Raw genomic sequence first — 18654 nt, forward strand, 5'->3', positions numbered from 1 at the left:
CTCAAATTGCTTCCTGCCCATAGAGAGATGAGGGCCCATTTATGTATGTTTGCTCAAATAAGATAACACATTGGGGTCATCTACAGACCTAGTTCAGGGGCTAGCAGCAAGAAAACGTTTTGGAAGCTGGAAAAATAATAATCCGTATTGTACAGTCACAAAACATTTTATGAAACTATTTCCTGTGAATAGTTGCAATTTTAATTTTTTTTTTTAAGATTGGCACCTGAGCTAACACCATTGCCAATCTTTTTTTTTTTTTCTTTTCCCCAAAGCCCCCCAGTACATAGTTGAATATTCTAGTTGTAGATCCTTCTGGTTGTGGTATGTGGGATGCCACCTCAGCATGGCCTGATGAGCAGTGCCGTGTCCGTGCCCAGGATCTGAACCAGTGAAACCCTGGGCCGCTGAAGCAGAGCATGGGAACGTAACCACTCGGCCACGGGGCCAGCCCCATTAATACTAATTTTTTATTATTTTACGTAACAAGATTACAAAACAGAATGTTCACTAGAGTGACTTAGTTATCAGCTGCATTTGATAACAGGAAAGAACTGAATTTAGGACAGAATTGGCCTATTTGCAAGCAGGAATGAAGAGGGAGATAGAGAATCCTAAACTTATGAGACTTGTTGAAGTTAGAACTATTTATTTTTTTCAACCAGTAAAAAATAAAATAAATACTTTGAGTAACAAAGGCTGATTAAGATGAATCCTCAGAGCAATGACCAAATCAAAGGGCAAGGCTGTCAGCATGGTTTGTAAAAATGTGTGAATGGATCAAGGTAGTTGCTGGTAAGTCCTTTCAGCTGGACAAAGTTCTCAGGGAAAAGAGACAAAGGGTGCAGTCCCACAGAAGCTTGATAAGCTCAAAATACATGTAATTAAATCTTTGAGAGAGGCATATCTAGAAGAAAAAGTTGTGAGTGTAGTTGTTAGAATGTGCAGCTGACTGGAATCAATTAGGTAAAAGCCAACAAAATTGTTCTTTCCTTTGCAAAACTGAGTGATTGAATTTTAAAAAATTAATGTATAATTAACATATAATAAAATGCACAGAATCTTGTGTTTATTTAAATAAGTTTTAACACTTGAATACAGCTGAAATAGGATACAAAATGTTTCCCAGACAGCTCCTTTGTATGGTTTCCAGAAAGTAGATTTGCCTTGTACCCCCTAAGACAACTACTCTTCTGATATTTTTCAATATTGACTGTTTAACTTTACATGCGTTAGAATTCCATATAAATGGAATCATACAACATGTATGCCTTTGTATCTGGATTCTTTCACTTAGCTCAGTATGTTGTCCTTTGAAAATATGATCATTTGAGATTCATGGTGCTATAAGTATTTAACCCTTCTCTTCTTGTTGAGTAGTTTCTAGTATTTAGTTATTATGAATAAGGCTGCTATGAATATACTTGTACACATCTTTTTGTGGACATTGTTTTTATTTCTCTTAGGTAAGCACCTAGGAGAATTGTTGGCTGAGCTTTTGAGAGATTTTATTGTTCCCTTTTATTGTTCCCAAATGTTTGCCCTCTCAATTAAAAGTGGATTATATATCACTTCCCACTGGCGTGTGATTTGGGTGCCTCTTCCCTTGCCTATTGTCAGGCTTACCATGTGACTTACCTGGGCCAGTGGAATGAGTGGAAGAAGCAGTGTACTAGTTCTGACCAGAAACTTATAGAGGCGTTGTATGCTTCTGCCTGTTCTCCTTTTCTTTGCCTCTCATGAGAAGAGCATGTCCCAAACAGGGACTGATCACAATCTGGAACTCTGAAGAAGGTATATGGAGAAGAGCCACAGCTAATCTGAAGTTTAGAATTGGGTGGAGAGTTTCCCACAAGTAACATGAGTGAGAAATAAACCTTGTTTTGTTAAGCCACTGATAGTTTGAGGCCACTTTTTTATCACAGCAAAGCTGACTAATAGAGTGGTCATTTAAAACATTTTGGAAAATACAATATAAAAAAGATAATAAACAATCCAGAGATTACTATAAAATAGTATTTTCTCCCTAATTGCAAAAATTATTTCAGGGTAGAAAATGTAGGACATAGAGAAAAGTATAATAAAAATAAGATGTATGAATAATTCCAGTAGATATATTACTCTTAAAATTTTGGCAAGTATTGCTTTCAGTGTACTTACATTTTTCTTTTTCTTCTTTCTCTTATGTAGGGTTCTTTTTTTTTCTTTTTTTGTGTGCATGATTAACATTTTACAAGTGAAGGGGTAACACAGATAACACAGAAGTTATCTGATTAGGCTGGTTTATGACTAATATAACTTAATTAAAAGTCAGGTCCTTTATTTTTCAGTTTTCCAATTCAAATGATAATTTTTTAAGACAATAATTTCCAAAGCCTAGAGTTGTTTATTTTCTCCAAAATATATGCACTAATACCAAACGCTGATAGCTTGATTCCATCTTTGACTCTTTACAAACAAACTTTCAAAAACAAAATATTTAGTATTAAGGCAAGGCATTTATATATAGGATTTGGTTGAATATATTTTTTATAATAGCCTCTGATAATTAGGATTAATTTGCCATTATCTAAGACTTAATGAAAAAAAAACAGGAATAGATACGTTTAGAAACTTTGAAGCACTTTTGTCAAACTGCCACCATAGATAAGTTTTCTTATTTGTTTTTTGTAGTTCATATCACGTGAACATTGCTTTAATTAACTATCATAGATTTTTGCAAGTACGCTGCCGTAGCTCAATGGTGGTAGCTAAGATCACTTGCTATGTACCAGGCCAAATGCTTTCTACATGCTATTGGAAACAGTAATTTTAAAGCAATTGCATCATACTCATGCTAATATTTCCTTTATTGGGTAGTGTTTTTCAAGCATTTTGAATATAATTCTTATTAATTTAGTGATATCTAACTAATTAGTCTATTTAATATCTCTACTATGCTATGCAGACTAATATTTATTAAATAATGTTTTGAAAATAGCCAAGATTTTAGGTTAGCTAAACTAGTAAATCAACAATTTGATTTTTATGCATCTGTCAGTAGTTCAGTAATACAACACAGGGCTTTTGCCCCTTAGACCTCTGCTCATGTACTTAATCTTAATAGCTCTGCAGGACTAAATCGTCCTGTGTGTAGAAAATCCAAATGTTTTTTATGTTATTTCATCAAGTAGTTACATATACGTAACAGTTGTATATGGTGTTTTAAATACATAATCATCAAAAGTCATTGAATTGTACACTTTAACTGGCTGTAATTTATGGTAGGTAAATTATTCCTCAGTAAAGAAAAAAATTCCTTGATAAGGAGAAAATCTCAACAGTAATTTGAATTAACCTGTATTTTTTCTTTAGATATTTGGTAGTACGTTCCTTTTATTCCTTTTTTTAAATCAATAGACTTTAATTTTAAAAACGATTTTTGATTTATAGAACTGAACAGATAGGACAGAGTTCCTATGTTACCACCCCCCTACAGATTTCCCTATTATTAACATTTTATGTTAGTATAGTACATTTGTTATAATTAATGAACCAATACTGATACATTATTTTTAACTAAAGTCTATGCTTTATTCAGACTTCCTTAGTTTTTCTCTGATGTCCTTTGTCTGTTCCAGGATCCCATCCAGGAGACCACATTACAGTTGGTCATCATGTCTCCTTAGGCTCCTCTTGGCTGTGAGGAGTTTCTCAGGCTTTCCTTGTTTTTGATGACCTTGACAGTTTTGAGGAGTCCTGGTCAGGTGTATTGTGGGATGCCCCTCTATTGGAATTGGTCTGCTGTTTTTCTCATGATTAGACTGGGGTTATGGGTTTTGGAGAGGAAGACCACAGAGTTAGTCATTTTCATCACATTGTGTTAAGAGTACATACTACTTTTTGGTTACTTTTTCCTTTTTAATAAAAGTCCATAAATATCATCTACATCTGATTACTTTTAATGTGCTTTTTCAGATGTATTATTTCAGCGCTTTGCAAAGATTTTCATTGGCTGTCTTGCAGCAGTTACTAGTGGTATGATGTATGCTCTCTATTTATCAGCTTACCATGAACGGAAATTCTGGTTTTCCAACAGGCAGGTAAGGAGAAAGAATTTTGAGCATGTGAAAGTTGTTTTAGTATATATTTAAGTAATATGTTTTCCGATGAGCCAAAATATATGTGTGATCAGTATAAGGGCTCTCTTATTTACAGCCGTTAGAAACAAAATGGTATAGAAGTTGTTTTGAGAGCACAGTCGCAGTATCAACCTTGAAAAATTTAATAGAATGTATTTCAAATCCATAGAATAGAGACTATGAGGATGCTTTTCTTTGTGCAATTAATTTATCAGGGACTTTTTTTTTCCTGACTTTTCTTTTTTCCTGCTTTTTCTCCCCAAATCCCCCAGTACATAGTTGTGCTATGTGGGACACCACCTCAGCATGGCCAAAGTGAGCGTGCAAACTTAACCACTTGGCCACCCGGCCGGCCCCTATCAGGCACTTTTGATGACAGTGAAATGTTGTGGAATTGAGGCAGCTTTTTAGTAGTTTTGGTAGTTTACATTTCAGAAACAATCTGTGGAAGTTTCAGCATGAGAATAGATTTTCGATTACATAATTGAATGTTTTGGGGGTTTGAAAATGATTAACAGGCATAACAGTATTTATTAAGATGTTGCCACATAGTAGTATGTTTAATGTTTGGTTTTAAAGATTTTATTTTTCCTTTTTTTCCCAAAGCCCCCTGGTACATAGTTGTGTATTTTTAGTTGTGGGTCCTTCTGGTTGTGGCATGTGGGACACCACCTCAGTGTGGCTTGATGAGCAGCACCATGTGTGCGCCCAGGATCCAAACCAGCGAAACCCTGGGCCGCCAAAATGGAGATGAACTTAACCACTCGGCTGGCCCCTAATGTTTGGTTTTAAATCATGTATATTCCACAGACTCTTTAATCACTATAATTATATTCATAATTCATTTGGCCTTTGAATAAGTTTGTTTTCAGACTTAGCTTCACAATCAGATATAATAGGCAATGGTAAAGTTCACAGTGTTGCCACTTGCCACTAAGGGTTTTCTTTTCTCAGCCCAAACTACTGTTGTTCTTATTTTTGAGCAAGTAGTCAAGCTGACTAAATGTTTCTAAGCCCTTAATATACCTGACAACACCAAAACGTGTAACTGAATAATTACTTACCTGTTTCGATTTGACAAAAGCTGTTACTGGAGCATATCCTGTTTCCTTGAATATGTTATGCAGGTTAACTATTAGTAGTTCTCAACACTGGATGTATGATAGAATCATCTGGGGAGCTTTCAAAAAATAACCTCCCTCACAGATTCTTTTTGTTTTTTCTTTTTTTTTATTGAGTTAATGATAGGTTACAATCTTGTGACATTTCAGTTGTACATTAATGTTTGTCATTCGTGTTGTAGGTGCACCACTTCACCCTTTGTGCCCACCCCCACACCCCACCTTTCCCCTGGTATCCACTAAACTGTTCTCTTAGTCCACATTTTTAAGTTTTTCATATGAGTGGAGTCATACACAGATTATCCTTCTCTAGCTGGCTTATTTCACTTAACAAAATTCCCTCAAGGTCCATCCATGTTATTGCAAATGGAATGATTTTGTTCTGTTTTGCATCTGTCCCTCACAGATTCTTAGGTGGGGGTCTACGGAGTACCTGGGATCAGTATTGCACAGAATATTTCCAGGCAACTTCTGTTGTATAGGCAGAATTGAGAACAACCAAAGATTTGAAAATACAGAAGGCATTCATCAAGAACCTTGTTTTTCAAAGCATTGTATATGAGCCAAGAACATTGGCATCATCTGGGAACTTTTTCAGAATTGCAGATTCTCAGGTCCCATTTTAGAATCAGAATATACATGTTAATAAGATCTCTAGGAGTTTCATGTGCACATTAAATTTTGAGAAGTGCTGATTAAGAGTTTACATCTTTGGGGCTGGCCTTGTGGCACAATGGGTGGGTTCGAACATTCCGCTTCAGCGGCCCAGGGTTTGCTGGTACGGATCCTGGGTGGGAACCTGCACACCGCTTTTCATGCCATGCTGTGGCAGGCGTTACACATATAAAGTAGAGGAAGATGGGCACGATGTTAGCTCAGGGCCAGTCTTCCTCAGCAAAAAGAGGAGGATTGACAACAGATGTTAGCTCAGGGCTAATCTTCCTGAAAAAAAAAACCAACAATTTACATCTTTGAAATCTTAGAAAAAAACAAATGTTTCCATTAATAAAATCATTTTAAGAAAATTTATTTAGATTAATAAGCTCTAAATGAGAAAAATAGGGTTCACTGGTCAAATAAATCTGGAAATGACTTCCTCTTGGAGATTCACAGTGCGTAATGTATACTGAAACTCTGAAAAGTCTTGCAATAAAGAAACCCTTCTTCAATCCAGCCTTTTACATAACTTATTTAATTATACTTTAACTTTCTTCAATCCAGCCTTTTACATAACTTATTTAATTATAGAACTTTTTTTAGGTAATACTCATTTATATCTTAGGAAGTTCTGTTGATCAAACTTTGGGGAAACTGCTCTGATAACCTTGTTTTTGTGTTAATTGATAAATATGCGTGAAAATAAATGAATTTCATTTAAAAATATAGATTTATGAAAGCTTGATTCACAGTGAAAAGCACAAGGTTTTTCAATGTCTTGACTACCTGTATTGTTGGTTCTGTATATCCTAATATTAAGATTTGCTTATATTTCTGGAAGTTCATTTGAAAAGCACTGATTAGGTATCTGCTGCTCTTGAAAAGTACTAATTAAGGGCTTGCTTTTCTGGATACATAGGGAAGTGGAATTGCAATAGAAAATTCTACTTTTGGGGGCTGGCCTGGTGGCACAGCAGTTAAGTTTGCTGGTTCAGATCCCAGGTGCAGACATGGCACCACTTGTCAAGCCATGCTGTGGCAGGTGTCCCACATATAAAGTGGAGGAAGATGGGCACGGATGTAGCTCAGGGCCAGTCTTCCTCAGCAAAAAGAGGAGGATTGGCAGCAGATGTTAGCTGAGGGCTAATCTTCCTCGAAAAAAAATACTACTTTCTTCTTAAACTTTTTGTTATGGAGTTCTAACACCTCAACCATCATTTTTTATTACCTGCCTTACTGTTCTTGTTGTCCTTAGGGCATTTCTTTTCCTTTTCCTTCTAGATTTTCCTTATACAGGAAAACCTGTTTCCTAAATCTTGTTTCCTTATAAGTCATAGGTAAATTACTTAGGAGTTACAATCCATTTTATTTATTTATTGTTTTTTTTGCAGGGGAAAACTCAGCCTAAGCTAACATATGTTACCAGTCTTCTCCTTTTTCTTCCTTTTTTCCCCCCAGATCCCCAGTACATAGTTGTGTATAGTTGTAAGTTCTTCTAGTTCTTCTTTGTGAGCCTCCACCACAGCCTGGCTACTGACAGAAGAGTGGGGTGGTTCTGCGCCCAGGACAGAACCCAGGCCACCAAAGCAGAGTGTGTTGAACTTTAACCGTTGACTATCAAGGCTGGCTCTACAATCCATTTTAAACCTTAGGTGTTTTATTAAAATGATTGTCAGATTATTGAAAAAGTTTAACCTCATTAATTTAGGCACTAGTGATTAAAGGAAAGTTCAAACGTATCTTTGAATAAAAGGATAAATAAATAGTATTAATCTAGAAGATGAGGAGAGAGAAGGAAGAATGCAGTTGAAATTTAGCACACTGCTATTTAAGTAATCATTTCATTTTCTTTTAGGAGCTGGAACGGGAAATCACATTTCAAGGTGACAGTGCCATTTATTACTCTTATTATAAAGATATGTTAAAGGCACCTTCGTTTGAAAGAGGTATGATAGCCACATTCGTATTTTTTCTTCTTTTTCTCCCCAGAGCCCCCCAGTACCTAGTTGTATATCATAGCTGTGGTCCTGCTGTCTGTGCTCTGTGGGACGCCGCCTCAGCATGACTTGATGAGCAGTGCCATGTCCACAGCCACGATTTGAACTGGCGAACCCTGGGCCACTGAAGCAGAGCTTGCAAACTTAACCACTTGCCCACAGGGCTGGCCCCCACATTTGTATTTTTAATAACAATATTTTTCTAAAATAAAACTGATCTTTTGGGAGCCCATGATTGAGGAGATTTGTCTCAGAATATAGGTATTGTTTTTTCTTGTACTTAATAAAAAAATTGGAAAAATGAGGCACAGAATATTATATCTTGAGATCTTTCTTGATAATGATTTAAAATATTTAATGACCTGAATGACATGTTTAATTATTATAAAAGCAGGATAAATAATCTGGAGAAAAATCTTTCTGTCTTTAGGTGTTTATGAACTGACACACAATAACAAAACTGTATCTCTGAAGACTATAAATGCAGTGCAGCAAATGTCTCTCTATCCAGAACTTATTGCCAGCGTTTTGTATCAAGCAACTGGTAGCAATGTATGTGTTTTTCTTTTGACTTTAATATTTATTTATTCACATATTTATGAATCCTCAAAATTATTTAATGTCATCCTATTATCTCCTCTCTCTCTTTTTTTCTTCCCATTAGGAGATTATTGAGCCAGTGTATTTCTATATTGGCATTGTTTTTGGATTGCAAGGAATATATGTTACTGCTTTATTTGTTACAAGTTGGCTTATGAGTGGAACATGGCTAGCAGGAATGCTAACGGTTGCATGGTTCATTATTAACAGGTAAGAAAGATATTTTTAATTAAGTTTTACAATGTTTTGTGGCTTTTGTATTCAGTTCTAAAAATAACCCCCCTTCCCCCACCCAGTATTCCACACCCTAAACCACATCTGTGACTATGGTGAGGTATCATTCCTGTGATTATGTTATATGGCACAGTTGACCTTAATGTAGGAAAATTAGATGGTGGGGCTGATCTAATCGTGTGAGCCCTTAAAAGTGGAGAGCCTTCTCCAACTGGTGCAGGAGGGGAAGTCAGAGATACTCAAAGCATGAGAAGGATTTACTGTGCCGTTACTGGATTGAAATGAGGAGGAAATGAATTCTGCCAACAGCCAGTGAGCTTGTAAAAGGACTGCAGGCCCCCAGATGAGAACTGCAGCCCTGGCTGATGCTTTGCTTTTAGCTTAGGGAGACCCTGAGCAGACAGTCCACCCAGCTGTGCTGTGTTTGTGAGCTAATAAATTTGTGTTGTTTTAAGCCACTACATTTGTGGTCATTTGTCATGCAACAATTGAAAAATATTACACCCATCTTGTCTCTCTTTTTGCAGATGTAGCAACATTATCATATATGAATAAACCTCCTTTCCTCTTTTATTTAACATTGATGACATAGCTTCATGAATAGAAGGAAGAGGCATCAGATACATCATTAAGTTAACTACCACAGACAAGGATTCTGTGTTAATCTATGACAGTGTGCTTTGAATTAATAAACCCGTCCCTTTTGGTGACCAGAGCAGCCTCAGTTCTTTAATAGCAAGTAAATGGAGAGTAGGAGTGGGGCTTCTTTGAAATGGAGGGCTAATTTGAGACATGTCAAAAATTTTCTTGTCATTGGTCAGTTTCAAAAAGTTATTTTTTGAATGATGAATATTCTCCTTCCTCTCCATAGCACTTTTTTGCCTAAAACACTTAACATGATTAAATTTTTTAAAATAAAATTTTTCTTCTGTTACACATTTCTTTCTACAATTTCCAAATGAAAAATATGATACCCTTAAGTTATTGAGATTCAGCATTAAGGGCTGTATCTCTTGTTGGGCTTTGTTTATATTGAGTCACATGCTGGCAACAATTTTATATAAAGGATTTTTTAAGTTTTCCTTAGAAGTTTTCGAATATAGCTATCCAGGTTTATGGGTTAAGTGTATTTCTTCTTATAAATACAGGGATGAACCAAACTTTATTATTACAAAAGCAATGGATGTATGTTGTAGAAAATTAAAACCAGCAACAATAAAATAATAACTTCACATTTCCACCACCTAGAGATCACTCAGCATTTTTTAGACCTTGGTGCCTATTCTTTTGGATCTTTTTCTATGTGAATGTCTGTGTGTATGTGTATGCGTGTATGTATTTGTATATGTATTTTTTTTGCCAAAATGTGGTGTATTGCACATGCTGTTTTTTGTGCTGTTTTCTTTATTTGCCAGTCTCTGCCTTTCCATTTTGACAACTTTTTATCTTATCTAATACTCAATCCATATTTTCCTCTGTTGACCCTAAAATAGCCTATTTAGCTGGTTTATCCAAACCAGTATTTAATTCAAGACCACATATTGCATCTGATTATTATATTCCCTAATTCTCTTTAACTATAACGTTGTCCTTTTTTTATGACAACGGTTTGTTGAAGGGACTGAGTCAGTTGTCCTACAGAATGTCCCGCTGTATGAATTTCTCTTGTTGCTTCTTTGTGGTGTCATCTACCTTTTTCCTCTATTTCTTGTGTTTCTATAAGTTGGAAGTTGTATCTAAAAGCTTAATGGGTTCAAGATAAGCAACTCTGGTTTGAGTACATCAATGATAATATGTTTTCATGTTCTATGCCATTAGAAGTTACGTGGTATTTATTTGGCCTACCCCTAGTGAAGCTGAGACGTACTGCTCGTTTGAGGGGTGATGGTCTGATCTCTCCATTGAATAGTTGTGTTTTCCTCTTTTGACTAGAAAATAATCTGTGTGGTGTTTTGGGGCACCCAATGAATGTCCTTTTCCCTGATAACCATTTACCTAACAGTTGTAACTCCAGTTGATAATCTTTGCTGAAATTAATAATTTCATTAGGGTTTATAAAATTATATTTTTCTATTTTCAATAGCTACATTCTTCATTCTTCAAGAGTATAATTTTTCTTTAGCCAGGGTTCTTTGTTTATCTTTAAATTCACCTACTATTAGAAAGTCAGGACAAATGCTTAATTTCACTTTAATTACCAATTTTCAAGTAAGATTGTTTTAATAGTTGTCTCAGATAGTGATAGAAAACTTTGTCGTGTGTTCTCTTTTTTAATATCTTTCTCTACTTAATGGATTTTCATTGATTTAGTAGGACTAAATCCTTTACCATCATTATTCTTTTTGTTGCTCAAATTGTCACAATTTTGGTCAATAGGAATCCTTTCAGGCTGGCTTCTGAGTTCTTTTGACACAAATTCATTCATCTTTGAAAGCTTTCTTGTTTTCTGGCTCATCAGGCTCACCTTGTATATTCTCTGAAAGATTTGGAATTAGCCGTTTCTCTATGGAGCTTTGGTTCCTTTTAGTATAGAATAGTATTAAAGAATTGGTATGGATGCTGAGGGCGGCTAAGATGATTTCTTATTATGTCAGAAAGTGCCTGTTAGAGAATATTTTAAGTTGACATAATACTTTTCTAAAATTCTGTTGGGATTCATTGTTGGAAATTTAATAGGACACTCAGAGAATGTTATTTTAGTACTTATAGACTAGGTCTTGCTTTTGAGAGTGAAATGGTATTTAGTATAAAACAAGCATTATTTTATAATGCATCACTTGATTATGTGATGTATTAGTTATTGCTGCATAACAAGTCACCCCAAAACTTAACAACTGAAAACCATAGATGTTATCTCAAACAATTTCTGAAGGTCAGGAATCCAGAGTGGCTTAGCTGGGTGGTTCTGGTTCAGGGCTTCTTATGAGGTTACAGTCAAGAGTTGGTTGGGGCTACAGACGTCTAAAAGCTTGATGGCCCTGGACCATTTACTTCCAATCTCACTCACGTGGCTGTTTACAAGAAGCCTTGGTTCCTTGCTGGTTTTTGACCTAGAAGGCCTGAGTTTCTTATCACTCTCCATAGGGCTGCTCGCATCTTGGCTGCTGGCTTCCTTTATAGTGAGTGATCCGAGAGTGTAGAGTGAGTGCCATAGTAGAAGCCAGATATATTTTAGGACCTAATCTCAGAAATGATATTACATCGCTCCGCCGTATTCTGTTGGTCACAGACTAACTGTAGTGCAGTGTAGGAAGTGACTACAGAGGGTGTTAATGCCAGGAGGCAGGGATCATTGTGGACCATCTTGGAGGCTGACTACCACATGCAATGAACTTTTGATACTCATTCCGTTTAATCCCCAGACTTTTCTTTGTCAGAAATTCAAAGAGGAAGCCCAGGCAACTTTTCCCTGTAAAAATAACAGTGTTAAAGAATAATAAGACCTTCTGTCAAATAGAATATTTTAGAGATCTTAGTGAGAATTGTGAGTAAATTGCCTTATTTAATGACAAAGTATATCCTAGGTAGCTGGAGTAAGAATTAGAAAAATTAACCTGATGTATTCTGCTAAAATGCATCTTTTGGCAATTGAAACATTCTTAGCAAGCAGTTTTTTTCATGTGTGTATTTTGCATTTTGATATCTTAAACTGCAAAATATATTTTAATGCTGTGAAAGAATATGCTCTCCTTTTTATTCATCAGCTTTAGAATTTATATATGATTGCCTAGAAAAGTATAAAAATATATTAGTCATTCCATTACATTATGATTATTAGTAGTGTTCTTAATGGTATTTTGTGTTACTTATTACTTAACATCAGAGAGAGAAAGCAGAATAATAACATAGCTCCTGTTTGTTCAAACTGAAGGATGTAGGCATACAGAAAATTCAAGAAAATTTCAGGAAACAGCACTGTACAGACAGTAGTGGAGGGAAAAATCAGAGGCAAATGATTCCTTTAGAACAGACTTATTAGCAAAATGGGCTAACCTGAGCCTAGGCTTCACATATAAACAATACAGAAATTGCTCTTGGCCCCCACTGATCTTCTCATCTACAAATAAATACCTGAGTATCACTTTCACTGGAAACATCTTTGTATTTGAAGAGCAAAGAAAATATCTGATTAAAAGTCTATATTAAATTTAATCTTTGGCAAAAAAGAAAAGAGACTGTGTACACTGATAATCATAAAGAGGTAAGATGCAAGGAATGCACATGTCCCAGATGTACAAGTAACAGAAAGTAAGGGTAACCATGATGCTGGTTCTGTTCTGATCATATTGGTATACTCAGGATGCTCGTGGAAGTGTGAGTTTTTTCAATTTTAGGTGCTAGTTTTTTCCAGGAATTCCATTTTATTCCAAGGAAGTAATCCCGAAAAGAAGGAAAGAGTTCACTACTTGAACTTATTTATTATAGTATTAGTATTTGTAATAATATGAAAAATTAATTGACCTAAATAGAGAGTGGTTAGACGAGGGGCCGGCCCCGTGCCCGAGTGGTTAAGTTCATGCGCTCCACTGCCATGGCCCAGGGTTTTGCCGGTTCGGATCCTGGGCGCAGACATGGCACCGCTCATCAGGCCATGTTGAGGTTGCGTCCCACATGCCACAACTAGAGGGACCTGCAACTAATATATACAAGTATGTACGGGGGAGGTTTGGGGAGATAAAGCAGGAAAAAAACAAAGAAGATTGGCAACGGTTGTTACCTCAGGTGCCAATCTTTAAAAAAAAATAGAGAGAGCGGTTAGGTAAGTTGTACTACATCAATACAAGGGAACATGCAGCCATTAGGTAGTGTATTGTGTAGGTGTTTTTCAACTTTCACACATTGTACATTGATGTGCCAAACTGTCTTACATATGTAATCTAACTCAGTGTTTCACAAACTTCAGCTATATATGCTTAAAACTTAATTCTCATGGGTTCTGTGTGTTGACTTAATTTGAATTATATTGCTACTTAAATATAAAACATAAAATAGGTAAAGCTCCTCATGCTTAAAAGCACTTATGTTACTATTGAAATCAATATAGTAATGAAATAACAAAACAGTAAAATATTAACTGAAAATATTAATTTAATGTGAAAAATTATGTTCTCCTGAAGCCAAAGTTCTACTCTCAGCTTAAGTATGGTGCCAGTCCAGCAGATTCTTTTGAGTATGACAAACCTACACAGCTGAGTCCCATGAGATGACTCAGTTCTCATCGTGTTACTCTGTTCAGTCCACTCTGAAATCTTTTTTTACCATAGTGATCAGGACATCATTTTGTTTTTGTTTGGCAATACATCATTTAGTATTAAGACCATCTCATACTTTCTGATTAGCCCAAGCCAATTGAAGTAGTACTATGTTACCAACCAGATTGTTAACACAAACATGGAAAGTGAGTCCTGAAATCTTTCGGCCATAGTAAGTTACAAGGTAGTCATCCAGGTGATCCAGACTATGCTTATATTATGGTGTGTTTAAAATTAAAACACAAAATTAAACTCAGAGCTTGCTGATCTCTGTGAATGTATCTGCAGGTCTATGAACCCCAATGGATTTAACTAATTATTAGTTTGAACTGCTGGTTTATGCTGCTATCTGCTAGACTGCCACTGTGGAGAAAAAGTGGGTCTTATTTGATTTTGTCACATCCCTCTGTTAGCCTTCTGGTTCTCACTACCATCAAGGATGGCGAGGGGAAGAGAGTGAGTAGCACAGGTGTTCAGTAGCAGAAGGTAGCAATGAGGAGGTTTGTCCAGGTATAGAGAAGAACTGGCAGAGATCCTGCTCAGTTTGTGCTGCAGTAACTCGAAGAGGAGGATCCCTTTATCCCTTCTCCAAACAGTGTTTCTGGTGCAGTTTTAAAGATTTCACTGCACTAATCAGTGAGTTGGGTAGAGGTGGTGAGTGAACCTTTAGAATGGGGATTGCCAGGTTCAGTTTCCCAATTCTGGGCTGATGGAGTGGTTGGCACAGTTCTGAATTGAGAATAGACATCCTCTCCTTCCTCCCCACTGCCTATCTTAACGACATGTGAATCTCTTTTTTTGTCTTTTAGGAAGTTAACTTTTGCAACAGTTTTTCAGAAATAGTATTGTATGATAATAGCTAGCCTTTAGAGTACATGATGTTCAATAAATGGTATTAGAACAACTAAATGTGGAAAATAAATACTTATTGTGCACATACTAAAATAAATTCCAAATGGATTAAAGAAGTCAAAGTAAACAGTGAAACCAAAGATTACTATACAAAAGCATTGGTTCATATATTTTAAAACTGTAATAGGTAAAGTTGAAAACAATTTAAACATATAACAATAGGAAATTGGTTAGATTATGATAGATCTATACAATGGTGTGCCATAACCATTCAATGTTCTTGAAGTATATTTATTGGCATATATATTATGGAAAGATGCTCATAATACGTTGTTAAGTAAAAAATAGTTTGTTAGAAAATTGTGAAAGGGCTAAGCTCTAATACTGTTCAGTAGGTTCTAGACACTGTGCTAAGTTCTTAATAGCTTTTATTTCATTTGATCTTCACATATGATCCTGTTTTTAATATATATATATTCAATTACGTATACATTCATAGGTTTTCTTCTAATACTTTGTAACAGTTTTATTGAGGTATAATTGATGTAAAATAAGATGTACATATTTAGAGTGTACCATTCAGTCAATTTAGGCATTTAGACACATTCGTGAAACCATCAACAAAATTAATATAAACATCTATCACCCCCAAAAGTTTCCTTGTGCCCGTTGGGAATCCTTCCCTCTTTCCTCTTCTTACCCCACTTCTAGTTCTGTCCCACTGTCCCCAGGAAACCAATGATCTGTTTTCTGTCACTAAACATGAGTTTGCATTTTCTAGAATTCTATAAAATGTGGTCATGTAGCATGTACTTTTTGGTCTGGCTTTTTGTCACTCAGCATAATTATTTTGAGATTCAGGCATGTTGGATATATCAGTAGTTCATTCCTTTCTTTTGCTAAATAGTATCCTATATTATGGCTGTACCACAATTTGAATTAAATTGTATGCAAGCATGTCCATCTCCATTACTTAGAAGAGTTATGCAGCAATTTTCAGAAAGTTTTTAAAGCAATAGCACCTTTGTTTCTTGTGTGGAAAATAGCCATTGAGTGTACAAGATCCAAATTTAATGGTTGTTGGAAAGGTAGTCCCATTGTAGTTTGAGGATATGCACTGGAGACAGCAGGCTCTCCATGAAAGTGGATTGAGGAGACTCTTAGGAGGAGCCTAGGAAGACATTCTGTATTTGTGATTCTGGGACTTATCAAAGATCTCTAGATATATCACAGAAAGGACTACTGTAATGTTAATTCTGGGCAACCTGCTGATTGAAAAGACTTACCTGGGTGTTAGAAGATATGCATTGTAATCCTAGATTATGCCATCTACTAGCTATATGACTTGATTAAGTCACATCACCTCTCTGAGCTTCATATTCCTTATATGAGGGGGGTAAGGACTTTGGATCTGCCAGTCCTGCTAATCATGTAGTGTACATTGTCCTCTGGAGAAGGTTAGCCACCTCATTAAGGGAAGGAGAGTGCGAGCTGAACTCAGTGTACTCTGCAACAAGCTGTGTGCTGTAGCCTGAGGCTGTGTCTGCCCAGAACAGGGATGCCTTTTTCAAATTCTCACAGAGGCCCATCTATTCATCAAGCAGTGCGCAGCAGCTCTGAGTCTTCCTGGGTGGGAGGTAAGAGGGGGCCCGTGAGACACTATTAATTTGCTCACAGACGCTGTATATGCAGTGGTGGCTCTGTCTATGCCTGTCTCACAGGATTGTTATGGAGAACAATGAGATATGTGTGAAAGTGCTTTGAAAAGTACAGTGTTACAAATACAATGTCTTGCTATTTTGCTGTTCATCTGTGGTTTATTTTAGGGTAGATACAACAAGAATTGAATACTCCATTCCTTTAAGAGAAAACTGGGCACTACCATATTTTGCATGTCAAGTTGCTGCACTTACAGGCTATTTAAAAAGCAACTTAAATACTTATGGAGAGGTAAGATACAAATTTATTTGTCACAATGAATTCTGATGTATTGCAAATGTGGTACATAATTTTAAAGCTAACCATATTAAGAGTTATGTTCAAGGAAGCCTAGTAACTATATAATAAAGGATATAGTTAAGTAGTCTTGTTACAGCACTGGTACTCTGTAATCTGACAGTTAATTATTTCTAAGTGAAAGGAGATGTTACATTGTTTTAATGCAGTAACTTGACAAATATATGAAGAATATCTTATTTTGAAAATTCTCATAATTTTGCCATTTCTATCACTTCTGAAACACTGATGGCCTTTAGTCATCATAAGTTAAAGAAATATTAATGAAGATGTAAGAAGTGACTACAGTAACAGCAGTGTTAACTTTTCTGGTAGCACTGCATATTTTCTGTTTACCCTTATGTTTTCTGTGACTGAGGTATGGGTAGGTTAGTGAGTTTCAGGAGACTGTCCCATATAGTTTAGATTCTTACTTTTTTTGTTGTTGGTGTTGCCATAAACCCTTTTGGCAATCAGATGAAGCTTACAGACTCTGTCTCAGAATAATTATTTTAAATGCATAACATAAAATAAATGCAATTATAAAGACAACCAGTTATATTGAAGTTGACTGAAATGTAGAAATCCTTTGAGAGTCTGCCTATCTTGGGTTAAGAATTCCTGGCTGGAAAAAGAGACGATAGGGACCAAGGAAAGGCTTCTATTAAAACTAGTTGGCTAGGAAATAAGATGCACTTATGTTCCTTTTTGAAATCTCTGAAAAATATACTGTTCTCTCCTCCTTTCAGTGATGACAACTGTCCCAAGCATAGCAAACTTTTTATTTCGTTTTTTATAATTCTAGGTTTCCTTTTTTATGTAAAATAACATGAACACATTCCAGATTTGTAGTTTTCCTTCTGTTGTGTTTGTATAAAGAGCTTTCTGAGCAAGAATATTTTCTGCAATAGTCAGGGAGTCTATGATGAGTGTTCTCCTGTTAGATTATGCAGCCTTCTTCAAGAGAAGGATAGTTCTTCAATTTTTGAATAAAGGATTTAATATAGCAAAATGAACTGCCTAAGCTTCTTTGTATTTACCATTATTTTGAACTAAAATGGAATTTTTGTTCCCTAAGAAAGGTTTAATCAAGTATCTTTTTAATAAAATTATTATTTTTTATTTTAAAAGAAGGAATTTTGGAAAAGGTAGTGTCGAGTGTAAAATTATTTTTTCCCTTCTATACCACATTTGATATTTTTGTGAGTATCTTTTTTCATTGCTATGTTATGTATTTATTCTTTGTAATTTTTTTTAAAGATTTTATTTTCCCTTTTTTCCCCAAAGCTCCCCAGTACATAGTTGTATATTTTTAGTTGTGGGTCCTTCTAGTTGTCTAATTTTTTTATTCTAACTTTTTTTTTAGTTAAAAAAGTAATACATACACCTTACACATATGGTAAAAAACAAAAAGTTCAGTCAGTGCCAGTGGATATATAGTGAAAATGTATTTCCTTCCAGTTCACTATTATTTACCAATGACACTGTATTTTTTGAAGGGATCCAAGAATAGCTATACTCTTATTTTAGGTCACATTTTGTTTCTCATTTTTTAAATTTACTACAGTTATTTTTCTCTATTTTGAAAGTACTCCATAACATCCTCCCTCATTCCCTTCCTCTCTCCTTCTCTTTCTTTCTTTCTTAATATTAAGGTAAAGGGGAAAAATTAGATTTATCAGTTACTTGATTATTTATAACTAGCCACTCATCTGGTACTCAAGAGTACACAAAAAGAGCAAAATATCTATATGCAAATATTAAAAGAGTGACAGTATTAAAGATTCTATGAAACATACAGCAGGAAAAAAAAAAGCTAAGTATA

General features: G+C 35.5%; 1 protein-coding gene across 14 annotated transcripts in view; it reads left to right on the plus strand.

The window, feature by feature from the left end:
• Positions 1 to 18654, plus strand: part of DPY19L4 (dpy-19 like 4) — a 65396-nt gene that overhangs the window by 10393 nt on the left and 36349 nt on the right. For 6 of the 14 annotated variants that reach the window (XM_014728207.3, XM_070222340.1, XM_070222339.1 and 3 more), the window contains exons 3-7: positions 3958 to 4082; positions 7755 to 7845; positions 8327 to 8448; positions 8561 to 8706; positions 16661 to 16784. In XM_014728207.3, the coding sequence (XP_014583693.2) occupies positions 3958 to 4082; positions 7755 to 7845; positions 8327 to 8448; positions 8561 to 8706; positions 16661 to 16784 (608 nt within the window). The remainder of the gene's footprint in view (positions 1 to 3957; positions 4083 to 7754; positions 7846 to 8326; positions 8449 to 8560; positions 8707 to 16660; positions 16785 to 18654) is intronic. The other 8 variants (XM_014728206.3, XM_070222348.1, XM_070222346.1 and 5 more) reach the window with 3 other exon arrangements.

This window comes from Equus caballus, chromosome 9 (genome assembly GCF_041296265.1).
Source record: "Equus caballus isolate H_3958 breed thoroughbred chromosome 9, TB-T2T, whole genome shotgun sequence".
Lineage (NCBI taxonomy): Eukaryota > Metazoa > Chordata > Mammalia > Perissodactyla > Equidae > Equus > Equus caballus.